The sequence below is a fragment of the Natator depressus genome, chromosome 3 (assembly GCF_965152275.1).
Source record: "Natator depressus isolate rNatDep1 chromosome 3, rNatDep2.hap1, whole genome shotgun sequence".
NCBI lineage: Eukaryota > Metazoa > Chordata > Testudines > Cheloniidae > Natator > Natator depressus.
The window spans coordinates 161,026,234-161,039,985 of NC_134236.1; the positions used below are offsets into that span (position 1 = coordinate 161,026,234).

General features: G+C 40.5%; 1 protein-coding gene across 5 annotated transcripts in view; it reads right to left on the minus strand.

Annotated features, from left to right (window-relative positions):
* Positions 1-5,780: 5,780 nt before the first annotated feature.
* Positions 5,781-13,752, minus strand: part of DISP1 (dispatched RND transporter family member 1) — a 164,663-nt gene continuing 156,691 nt past the window's right edge. For all 5 annotated transcript variants that reach the window (XM_074949211.1, XM_074949210.1, XM_074949213.1 and 2 more), the window contains one exon: positions 5,781-9,609. In XM_074949211.1, the coding sequence (XP_074805312.1) occupies positions 6,001-9,609 (3,609 nt within the window). In that variant the 3' untranslated portion in view covers positions 5,781-6,000. The remainder of the gene's footprint in view (positions 9,610-13,752) is intronic.

A 13,752-nucleotide genomic window follows, 5' to 3' on the forward strand; every position in this document is an offset into this window, starting at 1 on the left:
GTATGCATGCTAGCTTGGATCGAGCTAGTGAACGAAGAAGAGCAGCATAGCCTGGCAGGGGTGATTTAGTTGGGGATGGGTCCTGCTTTGAGCAGGGGGTTGGACTAGGTGACCTCCTGAGGTCCCTTCCAACCCTGATCGTCTATGATTCTATGTTAGCACAGGCAGCAGCTCAGGCTAGCTGCCCGAGTCCAGTCCCATCAGAGATCCTAGGTGTGTACTCGGGCAGCTGGCCCAAGTTGCCACCAGCAATCATCAAGGCTACCCTACTATTTTCAGCATGCTAGCTCTACATCTACCTGAACTGGAAATGACACCCCCAGTGGCCGAGTAGATGTTTGCTGAGTAGACGATGCAGGTGAAGTGTGGGAGGGGAAAGAGAGGTACAGAGAGGTGAAGTAATTGGCTCAACGTCGCGGAACAAGTCAGCGTCAGAGCCAGCAATAGAAACAAGGCCTCATGACTGTAAGCCTGTGGCCCTGTCCACTAGACTAGGCCATGCTGCCTTCTTCCTATCTGACCTGAGAGCTTGCTTGGGGGATTTGAACCCAGCTCCTCCCATACTTAAGAGCCATAGCCCTGGGCCAGCAAGCAGCTTGAAATGAATGCCTCCAGTGAACGAGCAGACTAGGCAGAGTCCTTCCTGGGAGTGCTGGTTTCTCAGTGCATATCATCTTTTCTTCAGTCTTCAAGGATCTCAAAGAACCAACTCCATAGTACAGCAGCCAAATATATATGCTGCTGAAAGCCTGAGTAGAAAGCGTTGCCACTTCCTATATTACTATCCTTGAAAAGAATAATTAGCCTTTTTTGTCTTGAAAGCACTTTACAAACATTAGCTCTCACAATATCCATGTGAGATAATGTAGGTGTTATCCCCTTTTTACAAATGGGAAAACTGAGGCCTGGGTAAAGTAATTAACTTGCCTGAGGTGAAAGATGGAGTCTGTCTGAACTGGGATTGGAATGCAGGAGTTCCTGTTCCCCATGTCCTGTGCCTCTTACCACAAGTGTATTTCCTTACTAAACTATCAGACAAGGTTTATGCTCACTCCTTGCCACTGCCAGAGCAGAGTCTCTTGTTTACATCAGTGTAAATCAGGGCTAACTCCACTGAAATAAATGGAATTTGTAAGAATGCTGTAGGAGCAGTGTCAGGCCCATATTGTATGAAAGCACATGTTTTCAGAATTTTTTTTTTAATTATTAAATCATGATTAACTGTCGGTTTAGTTCACTTTGCTGAGGAGTATTTGAATGTTACACCATGTCTGCACTAGAAACTTTTGCTAGTACATCAGTGTCAGTTAGGGGATTGATTTGGGGAGAAAAAGACCCTAGTGTAGATACAATTATTGTGGCAAAGAAGTGCTTTTGATGGTATAGTGTATTTTGCTCACTGAGCTGCATATAAGCTATACCAGCAAAAGCACTTTTTTGCTGGTATAAGCTGCATCTACTCTAGTAAGAAGAGTAATTGCTGGCAATAGCAATACTAGCAAACTTTTAAAGGTAGATGAGGCCTTAAACTTGTAAATGTAAAGGTAAAAATACATAAATTTTAAAAATAAAAAGGAAAAATTATGCACAAATACAGTATCTTAGGAATCAGCAAGTGAAGGGTAATGAAATAAAAAAGCACAGAGAGGAAGGATTGTCTTGTGATTAAGGCACTAGATTGGAATTCAGAAGATCTGGATTTAATTCTGGTTCTTCCTGAATGACCTTGGGTAAGTCTGCTTCCTTTATTTTGCCTATACAGTGTGCGAACTTCTTAATGTAGTCATGGTCTCCCGATGTGTGTCTTGTCTATACAGTGCCTAACACAATGGTGCTCCATTCTTGCCACTGTAATTCAAATACTGTTACTGATATTTTACATGCGGTTGCTACAAATGAAATTTAATAGTTTCCCAGCTTGTGGCAAAAATATAAGGTCAATTTCAATTCAATCAATGGGAGTTTTATCTGAGTAAGCACTGAGCAGAAGCATCCCTCGATTTTTTGAAACCATCTGCTACTTACATGAAGTAGTGTAAGATTTTCTATTAAAATAAAATGCATTTGCGTTCATCACTTTGGACATTTCTTACAGAGTTAAAATCTTGTAATAGGTTAACCTATATGTTTCAATTTCTCTTGGATTGACTGCCCAGCTTCCATTTGGCAAAATCAGAGGTCCTCCAAATCCAAGGCATTTTCAAGGGAGTACTCCCATTTTGCCAAAATACAGAATCAGTTACAGCTGAAGCCGGATGATCACAAAAGGAGTTAGCTTGTATCCCTCCAAATTAAAACAAAGAAAGCCTTACCGCTAATACAAGCTAAGAAAGCCTTAAAAATGTGGCTCATTTTCTTGTATTTTATGAGACTACTAGATGCTCCTCCCAAACATGAAGGAGTTGTGCTAAATGTAGAATGCTTGCATATTGGGTGTGGCAAGATATTTTAAAGGGTTTAGCGTAAGCTTCCTAGTATATTGTTTTTGTTAAATACATTATTTTTATTAGAATGATGTTACTTACCATCCAGTACAAGCACATGGGAAGACACTGTCTCTATCTCAAAGATCACACAATCTAAATAGACATGACAGACAACACATGAAAGCAAAATGTCATCTATATTTTAGATCTTGGTTTGTTGTTGCGGTTTTTTCCTTCCTCCCCACCTCTGGATCATCTTTTCCTATTATCCTTCCGTCTTGTACCTGTAGTCCAACCAACCTGCTCTGTTATGTCTGCCCCAATGTACCCTCCCCTTCTACCATACCAACCCCTTGCCACGTGTAACAACCTCCCATCATGAGGCATCTGCAAAGACAGAGCTCAGGACCTTCAACACCAAAACACAGGACTCGATCACATGAGCTCAAGGAATAACTGTGAGCTGCTAGCAGTAGAGGGATCTTAGACACTATGCAGACCGGCCACGGGGAACACAGCACACTTAGTTGGTGTGTTACATATAGATTCAGGCTCATTAGGAGATGGGGTAGAGGAGACAGCTAGAAAGACTCTGCCTGTGGTCAAGGTTTGCTGTAGTCTCCTGTGGGCAGGTGCTTCACTTACCTCCATGCAGTCACTAGCAATTCTTGCTATCTACACCCAATGTATGTGTGGGGCTTGTGCAGTATCATGGGGTGGGGAAGGATCCCACATTCTCTCATTTGCTCCTAGCAGTCACTGACAGCTCCCCCGAGGGGGGTGGATTGCTATTATTCAATTCTTCCTTGGGGATGATCCCTAGGGGAAGAGTCCCACATGGCCTCACCTGCCTCCAGCAGTCATTGAGAGCTCCTCTTTTCTTCTCTCCCTCCCACTGTATGGGGTGGGTTGGAGCTGGAATGCCTGCCTTGTTGGATATGCTCTGTACTGTATACGTATGCATTTACACAAATGAAAAACACACGCACGCACACGTCTGTTATAAAGAAATGCCGTCTACGCAAACAATGAACTCATTCTCCTTTAGATATTTCTGATTGTTACTTGTCCAGCTAAGTTTGACTTGGCAGGAATAAAGATGTCAGCAGGGATGTAATCAGAGTACAAAGTCACAAATGGTAAATGCTACTGTTCATCGGCCAAGTACCTTAGCTAATTTTAATCTTTTGTAAGTACACATTACTTCACAACGCCTTACCTACCCAGATAGTTTTGCTATATCAGCCCTTCTTAAGAACATACACATCACTATTTTAAAATATTGGGTTGCTCCTTTATCGCTTACCTCCCCTATTATAAAAACATTTACTAAAGACCTGTAGGACAGGGTTTCCTTAGGCAAAGAGCCTTCATGAAAATGTAATTTAGTAACTAGCTGCCAAACTTACTAACACATCCCTGTAGCGTGCCCAGCACTATAGCTGTCTGGACCAGGGACTTCCAAACGGTCCATGGATTCCGATGGCATGAAGATGGATGACAACAGGTGTGGCGAAAGCAGCACAAGCATTACACTGTACTTTGGGAGACTAGAGTGAAGGCAGCCTAAACTAGCATCAGCATCTTTCCCCTTTTATTTCACACCTTATTGTCTCATAGCTCTAATGTGCCTTACATAGCAACTCCACCACCGCAGGTGCACTAGGAAGCATTATGAAGAAATCTTCCACTATAAGAAAGCACAGCTACTGGGCCCCTGCCCTTTAAGAAAGTGCAGTGTAGCCTCCCTTTCATGACTGGGCAGCTCTGTTAGTTGGTGCCATTGGGGCTATCGCCCTGCCTTTTTCTTACTTCCCGCCATCCCCTCTGTGAGTTGCTAGCACCGCTAACCTCATGCAGTTATTTACTGAGCCAGAAAATGTGTCCAATGTCCAGCCCCTGTATGGTGGGGAGATTCCTTGGGTGGCCCCTCCCCTTTATGCATCTGTGTAAGGGGGTAGGCATGATTTGGCCCTGAATTTAGTGAAGATTTGTAAGCCAGAGAAATCTGAGTTGTATTTGTAGACCTAGGGAAGTCAATTATGCTACGCAAATCTCTTATGCTATTCTAGTCTATTCTATAATCTTCAGGTTCTTATGCTGAGCATGCTGGGGCTCACAGCTAAAAGAGAAGGGGTTTGTCACATGACACTGATTGTCACGTCCCTTGGACATGAAAAGTAGAACAGGAAAAATTTACTCTCCTCTTTCACTGATTCAGAGCGTGCTTAATATTGGACAACACCCCATTCTATTAAACAAATCTTTTATAATTATATTATCTTTAAAAAATTCAGCATAATGTTTGCTGTAACAGCTCAATTACTGGGCACAAGATTAAACACTAACAAATATTCAATTAAGATACTCTATAAAATTTCACTTCTGAAATCTGCTTTGGTAAACCACTGATACCTGCAGCTGTATATATGACAAATCTATATCTGACATCTGAGAAAACTCTGCAGTTATGTGAATACAATGCTTGTAATCCAATTTCTTTGTTATGTGGCTTGGACCAATATTTGTAATTATGTCAGGTTTGGAACTCCTTTGGGTAAGCAAACCTCAATGTGAAATAAAAACCTAATTGTTTAAAGCCTTTTTGACTTGACCTCCTCCAGCCTACCATCAACAAGACTATAACATAGTTACCAACGGTGCTTCATCTGCAGAGGTTTCACTTCCAACTTGTACAGTACTCAGTGAAAAAATACTATATTGGAAGGCCTTTCACTCCTGATTTTAATATAAAATTACATATATGATTTCTCTGCTATTGTCATTAAAAAGTAGCCATTTTCCAGTTCCCATCTGAATTAAGGTTACCACTGTTTACCTATGTCCTTAAGAGGTCTCTATATAGTAACTGTCACTAATGGCCAGTTTTAAATGGGTTCTACTGTACGGCATATATATCTAGTAATGGCAGTCCAGTGTATCTCTCTCTCTGTTGACCTCCAAAGGGGCTGCTTTTCTTATTTCATTATAATATCACATTAACAATGAAACATACTCCCAACTGAACACACTGAGAACATGGGCTACAGGAGATCTTGGTTCAAAAACAACCATGGCAACTCCTGCTCTTTCAGGTGCCAGCATTGTGTTCAGCAGAAGGGCTGATTAGATTTGAATGATTCATACCTCCTGTAAGGCTACTAAGAAAGCAAAGGAATAGAGTAGGGAGTATACTTGGACAATATGGCAGAATCCCCTTCCCTCCAAATTTCATCAAATCTCCTAAGTCGTGGTCTCAGAAAGGGGACACTCCCTTTGGAATGCTTTATTTTTCAGCATGGTGGGGAAAGGAGAACTCAGACTCAAATATCTGGGACAAAAACTAAATTAAGTGTAAGCCCTCTTACTACTTACAGAAAGTCATTCTCAACAACATCAGGTTTCATTACACAGTAATGGGTTTTTTACAATTTACAAATGTTCATTGTTCGGTAAAATATATTTTCCATTTCAAAATAGTGCTAAAATATAAATTATCATTTGTTTTATCCAGAGTGTTGTTTTTTAATGAAATTAATTTAAAAAGAGACAGGATTGCCAAATGTAAGATTTATTATAGCGTTTTTATTAACAAACTTTCATTGGAAAGTTCTGGATGCGTTAACAGAGCAGGCACATTGGCTTCAATGTTTGGCATTTGACTGTCAGCAGAATTGCACTTCACTGTTATAGTTCTGTTACAATATTGTGTATTTTCAGGGCAAAACTCATACTCAGCCTCTCTCACTGTACTGTTCAGTCTGTGTTTCTGATCATTTTGATCAGCCTTCAAAAGTTGGTCAGTTTGCGATGAATTTGGATCTATCTTGATTTCAGTTATCTTCTTCTGCTTTGATACTGAAGTTCGCTTGTCTTCATTTCCATTTACTTCTGTACCCCTTAAATCACACTTGTCTCTGTTTTTACAGAGTCCCTTTTGGTTACTTGATACATTATTTTCAGCTTCAGAACAAGGTTTTATAAGAGAACCAGCACTTCTGCAGATAAACAGTGAGGAGCTGGTCACCTTTGGAAGAGTTCTTACAATCTCCTCTGTATTCTGAAGACTAGCTGCATCTCTCCTGTTTATTCTTTCATGTGTTTGAAACTGCTGTACTGAATGCAGAAAAAAATTTCTAGGCAGAGAGTTCTGCATCATGGGTCTTTTCAGTCTCCCCTGAAGACAACTGCAATGGAGCACATGTTGGACTGGGGGAACATAGCTTTCAACAGCTTGCTGTAAAACATTTACAGGAGGCACAGAGTTTTGGATCTGCACAACATTACCAGATGACGGGGCACATTGGTAGCACAAAGTGTCACTTAACGGCCTATATGCATCTGGACAGCTACACTGCCTGTTCTGAGAGGAGAGGGGGCACATGGTATGCTGGTCGACACATGGCTGTACCAGGGCTGAACCAGCTTCATTTCTGATGCTTTTATTCAATTCACTGTTATATGCTGAATGCACAGAAGTGCATGCATTTGGGGGTCTGCCATTGAAAAGTTCTGAGCTGATGTGGGTTTCTTCATAACTTACTTTCTCTGATGAATTACAATTACTGGTATGTGATGCCAGAGGCTCTAACTCATAATGCTCCTGCTCCATTTCTATTTTTTGCCCTCCGGAATCCAACTGAAATGTGTTGGCAAGATGTGCTTTGTTTTGTCCCCGGTCTCCTTGGCTTCCTGACAAAGCTTGGGAGAAGACCTTGCATTGCAATTTTTTTGGCAGAGGAATCTGGCCACAAGTGCCTTGAGGTCCAAGGCAACGGCACATGCATTGGAAAAAGAAGGTTGCAAAAGCCCAACTAATGCACATTATAAGCATCATGAAAGTGCCAAGTTGGGTGTATGCTAAGACCGTGGAAGGCATCATCATTGCTCCAGCCACAAATGTGGTCAATGCAGCCATTGCAATTGCAGAGCCCATGCGGCTTAGAGAGAAGACGACTTTTCCTTCTCGGTCTGGATCAGGAGCTAAGCGGTAAGCAACTCCGTAGTGAACAGCAAAGTCCACAGATAAGCCAACAGCTACAGAAATAGTGACAGACTCTAACACATTTAGCTCCCATCCAAGAAGAACCAGAGAACCAACAGTAACGAATATAGTTCCAGCTATTGAAACTATTGCATAAAGGCTTATAATTATATTCCAAGTTGTAAGTAGCATTACACTAAATGCAACAGCAACTGAAAGACCCATGGCAATCAGAGTACCATCAGAAAGACTGTCCTGGAGGTCATAGAACTCTAAATTACTCACAAACCATCCATTGCCAAGACCCTCAGGAGCAGAACGAAGCTCATTTGAAATCCATGAATCCACCTCTCTGTAGAACTGATGCATTCTCTCATAAGCCAGTGTGAAGAGATAGGTGCTTTGGAACTCCAGTACAACAGCCCTGATAGTATCGTTTATGTCAAAGCGAGGCCCTGGGGTTTTGCTGTACAAATGGTACCCAGTGCTTCTTTCTAACTCCATGATGGCCCTCTTGATGCATAACTCAAAAACTTCTTGTTTGTATGGAAACCTCCAGTGGCTGCAGCAGGGATAAAGAGCTGGCTCATCACAGTCCTGATTTTCCATCCACTGCTTAAATGTCTCAATAAAGCAGCTTGCAAAGTCTTGTTCTTCAGTTTGGTAATAAAATGTTTGATTTCTTAACTTCTGGCAAAAATGTAAAATCCAGACCTGTGAAGCTGGGCTTGCAATATTAAAACTGCTGTCTAGTTTCAGCTTTCCTTTACTTTTAGGATTTAGAGGATCTCCATTATCTTCAGGAGAGATGCCCCAGATTACTGTAATTGGCATGTGGAGTTCCTCTCCATGGTGGACACGTTCAAACATAAAAAGCTTTTTGTACTCAGCATCATAGCGTTCAAAAGGGTGAGAAGACCTAAACACTTGAAACTCAGAGAGCTCCAGTGATGGTAATTTCATTTTTGGATTAACACATACAATATATGCTCCACCTACAGTTAAAGCAAGGAACCAGAACAGCCAAATATATCGAAACTTGATAACGATGCATGGCAAGACTTTTTCAAAAAATATCCTGGATGCTTCTGAGACTGCAAAAATAATCTTGTGGCACACTTGGCACAACACTGTGCAGCAGCCTTTGTTGCTATAGACCCGCTGCTGAGGTTTTTTGAAGCAAGTGAATATATTGAGAAGATACCGTTCATGTAACACGACTACTGCTGGTAACCATGTTACCATTAGAACATAATTCACCAATATGGCAGTGCCAGCGTAAACACCAAAACATCGGATTGCTGTAATATTGCTGACGTAATTAGCATAGAAGGCAGCCGCGGTGGTAAAACTGGTTACAAACATGGAAAGAGCAGCATGTTGCAAGGTGATGCTGACTGTCTCAGAAGTATCAGCGTGAGATTTATCAAATTTTGTGTAGTTCCAAACATCACACAGGACAAAAGCATCATCTGCGCCAATTCCAACAAGAATAATTAATGCAGTGAGGTTCATAAAAGGGAAAAACTCAAAATTAAATACTACACGATAAAGAAAGTAAGATACAATCAAGGAACTAATTATTGCAAACATGGTCATCAGCGTGATAAACATGGACTTCGTGTACACACACATGACTAAGAGAACAATGACAATGGCTATGGCAGGATACACAGTATCCATTAATAGGTAATCTTGAAACAAACTATGTTTTATTCCAAACTCAATCCCCGTGATGGTCGTTATACCATCAGAAGAGTTCCAGTTCTCAAAATTATCCAGGTAAATGTTCATCATGCTTTCTCCTTTTTCTGTTGGAGAGAAGAGCATGCTGTACTTTAAAGCTGGCAAGACGTAGTCAGCAGTCTTTGGGCTTAGAAAATCTTTGTCCACTAGATAGTGCAGAATCTGGTAAACAGCATTGTACTTTGTACATTTACGAGGCACATTTGTACACTTGAGCTGGTCCTTCCTTTTGGCTGCCACATCCCAGCAATCTGGCCCCAGGGTTCCATTGTAGTAGTACTTGGCACATGTACGAAGCAGCTTTAGGGTGTGAGAAACATCTCGTTCTACAATTTTTTGACATGACGATCTGTTGTTTAGAATGGCAATATAGTTGCCCAGCGTCCAGCTGGGACAGCACGAAGCAGCAGTGGTCCTCTGGCAGAGATCACCAAATTGGGAATGAGATCTTATCTGTGTAGAGACAGACACAGGATTAGAACATTAGGGCAAGAGCCATTTAAAAGGGGTGCTTTGCATTTAATTTTTAAATTTCAAATAATTCACAGACAGGTTCATCCAGGAGGGGTGAAAGTGACACTCATGGAATTCTGTGCCAATACTTAAATTTCTTAAGCACATGTACACACAGGCCCTGATCCTCCTCTCACATATATCAAGGTAAATCAGGAGACCCTCCACAGAAGTTCATAGAGTCCCCAAAGTGTAAAAACTAGTATGAGTGATATGACAATCAGGCCCATATGCTCAGAAATTTTAAGAATATTTTACATTAGCCACTACGGTCTAGTACATTAGAACACAGGACTGGAAGGAACCTTCTGGTTATTGAGTCCAGTCTCCTGCTGTCACAGGCAACCCTGTTATATAATCCCATTCATAAATTCATCAAATTCCATCTTAAACCCCATTAGGTTGCCCACACTATTCCTATTGGAAGGCTGTTCCAGAACCTCACTCCAGAAACCTTCTTCTAGTACTTCTGCCTGAAGATGAAGCAACTGAGGTGCACTCTTTCCCTCTACTGCTCCCCAATGTTTTTTTTTAAACTGATCAGTTGCCCAGAAGGTTGGTTCCAATGTATTCCTCACCCCTCCTGAGACCACATAAAGATGATCCTAGAAGCTATAGGGACTTCTCCTGGCAGCTCTAGCACAAGCGGATGGGACAGCTCCAGGATAAGGAGCTATGTAACCTAAGCTCCCTTCTACAGCCCACTTTGTGCATGAGTTTTGCCTTTCTGCACCTGGCTGACTTTTCCTCTGAATGACTCCAAAGCCTTGTCTGCCTATGAAATTATACCCATTTAACTACTTAGATTGAGAAACTGATTTAGTAAAATAAGTTAAATTAGCTTCATCAGTGTAGAAACTCTTATTTCAGTTTAAGAACTGCTTCATAGTGATTTAACTTAAACTGGTAAGGAACTGACTTAAGTTAAATCAATATGAAGCATTCTTCAACCAAAGTAAGAGTGTCCAAAAAGAGGGTTGTACTGATTTAAATACATCAGTTTCTTACTTAATATAGTTAAATCAGTAAAATTTTCCCAAGTAGACAAAGCCTAAAAGCTAAATAAGGACTTGAAGAATTTAAGACTCCCAGATTCCATGCACATGCTGCCAGTCCAAACTCCTGGCTTGGAAAAAACAATGAATTGGAACCAATCTTACAAACACTCCAGAATGGGCATAACTTCATTCACTGGGACCATTCAAGTGAGTGACGTTACACATGTGCCTACGTGTTTACAGGACTGGGCCCTGAAACCTTTATCCATGCAGATTTCAGATCAGCTAAATATAAGACATACTACTTCTTATTTATTACACTAGGTTATCACCAGTGATCACTTGTAGCACAGACAAAACCCACAATTTGAGGATTGTCATGATGGGATAGCTCAGTGGTTTGAGCATTGGCCTGCTAAACCCAGGGTTGCGAGTTCAATCTTGAGGGGGCCATTTAGGGATGTGGGCCAAAAATTGGGGATTGGTCCTGCTTTAAGCAGGGGGTTGGACTAGATGACCTCCTGAGGTCCCTTCCAACCCTGATATTCTATGATTGTCAAACAATTCCTGAACAAGAATGACCTGACATTCCATAAAAACAGGATAATTCACATTTGATTGTTTCCAGATAAATATACTCAAACATGCAAACTCAGGGAAAAATGAACAACCTAATAAATAAAAGGAAGCACTGGAATAGCATATCTGTATTTTTCATGGCACATCTCCAGATTTATCCTATGAGGATGTAACATGCAAGCTCTGGGTCAGCCAAGCCAACTGGGAGGAAAGGATTGCATTGTCCTCTCTACATAGTCAGGTTCAAGATGGGACAATGAAGCTTATATGTTATTCTTCAATACTCGCTGCAAGCTATAAATGCTGGTAAAGTAACTGTTGCCAAAGATCAAGTAACACAAGCTGGCAGCTGAAACTTGGAAAGAAAAAACAAAATTTAGCCTGGAATAACTTTTAAAAGCACTATGCAAAAACATTATTTACAAAACATTAGCATTGCAGGATTAGGCCCTACTTTGTTGGCTAATCAAAAGATATTGCCAAGGTTAGCTGGTACTTGCCAGACCAGCTGTGTCACTGGCAACATCTCCATTTGTTACTGGGATATTTAAAGAAGTGAAGTTGTGCATTCTGCATGTCTACTACCTACAAGGGCACGTCAGCTTGGCAAATGGATCTGCCTGGTGATGTAGGCTTGTGCTCCTATATTTGGAATCTTTGAAGTTTATGAAAAATAGAAGCATACGGATAGTAAGGAAAGCTTCCTGTAATTGATGTGGGAAGGAAAGGACTTCTCTAATTCTAGTTAAAAATTAGGGGCCTGATCCTGTAGCCAGTCTGCATGTGGAATTTTCATTGAAGTTTATGGGAATGCCACGTGCTGAGCAGTTGCAGGACGGCGCCCTAAGTATTAGTAAACCAGATGGTTAAAGTTGTTATTTTTCCCAAGATAGTTTCTGTGTTTAAATGCTAAACAGCTGGAAATACGATTTTAGAGATCCCTTCTTCTATTGATGTGCAGGGGATTTATACAGATAGCTCATATTATTGCAAATAATAGTTTGGCACAGAAATCCTACATATCAAGAGTAAAATATATGAAACCTTAAGTTTGCACTTCAACTTAACTTGCAAAATTCCAGAATATGTACTGCCTAGTTTTGCTACCATTGAATTTAATAAAAGTTTTGCCACTGATTTCAATGAAAGCAGAACTGGCACCCTTAATCAGGCATGAATTTAATAAGTGAAATATAGCCAACAGAAGAGAGAGTCTAACAAAGACTAAAGGTCAAAAAACACACCAATTTCTTGAGACTAGTTACAGCGCAAGTCAGCATCCACTCCAGGAGGTCAAATACCAGCAAAAGAACATAGCAATTGAAAGCAGGGTACATCTAAGCACCTCATGAGATCCCGGAGTTGCTCAAAAAGGAGTAACATTTCTATATGGCTTAAGCAATAGCACGAGCCATTTAGAAGCAATTTTGTTATGAAAACAAGTTTTCGTCCAGATTGTCTAAGCAACTGGCATCTGGTTTAACTAATTTTTAATTAAAAGTACTGTGCATATAGACAGGTAATAATTACAACATCTGTTCTTATCAAATTGTAAATCCAACTAACTAGCTAGCTACACCACCACCTTGCTACATGCAATTGTGCTCTCCAACTCACTGCTTGATGATTAAATGCTTAACTACAAATCGAGGTTACAAGAAAAAGATCTCTTGTCCAAAACGTTTGATCTGCTACAAATATCCTATATAAAATATCTACAGACACTGCTAAAGCTTCCATGATCCTAGTACTTAAGTGGTGGTTTGTTTGTTTTTTTAAGGGAGAGATGTTTTTCATGGCTTACTATATGGTGCTTTTTCTTCAAAGTAGCCTCCTCTTATTCTCCCTTGAGAAGGGTTCACTACTCTTTGGCAATCAGGACTTTTAAAAAAGTAGTATTTGATATAATACATTCTAAAATTTCAAGGTATATTTACGTTAAAAAGGTAAACTTTCTCAGTAACAATACAAGCTCCACAAAATTATCCTTCAGATGTAGCAAGCTGTCTTCATTTAGTTATCCAAAAAAAATGTTTCCTTTTAATTTATGACACAAATATGCTGTGCCCTGAACTGGACAATGATGAGTGGCATTTATTTGAAACAGCTGTCTATGTGGACGTTCACAGACTAGCACTTCTTAGATCGCAATTAGAATTAGTCCTTTATATTTAAGTGTCACATACAAATAAAATATAACTTCACATCTTAACTTCCAAGTCACTGCCATGACTCCAGAAATCCTCAAAAATTGGGAGTGACTATAGTAAACCACTGTCTTCTTTCAGAGTAGCAGCCGTGTTAGTCTGTATCTGCAAAAAGAACAGGAGTACTTGTGGCACCTTAGAGACTAACAAATTTATTTGAGCATAAGCTTTTGTGAGCTACAGCTCACTTCATCGGATGCATGCAGTGGAAAATACAGTGGGGAGATTTTATATACACAGAGAACATGAAACAATGGGTGTTACCATACACACTGTAACGAGCGCGATCAGGTAAGGTA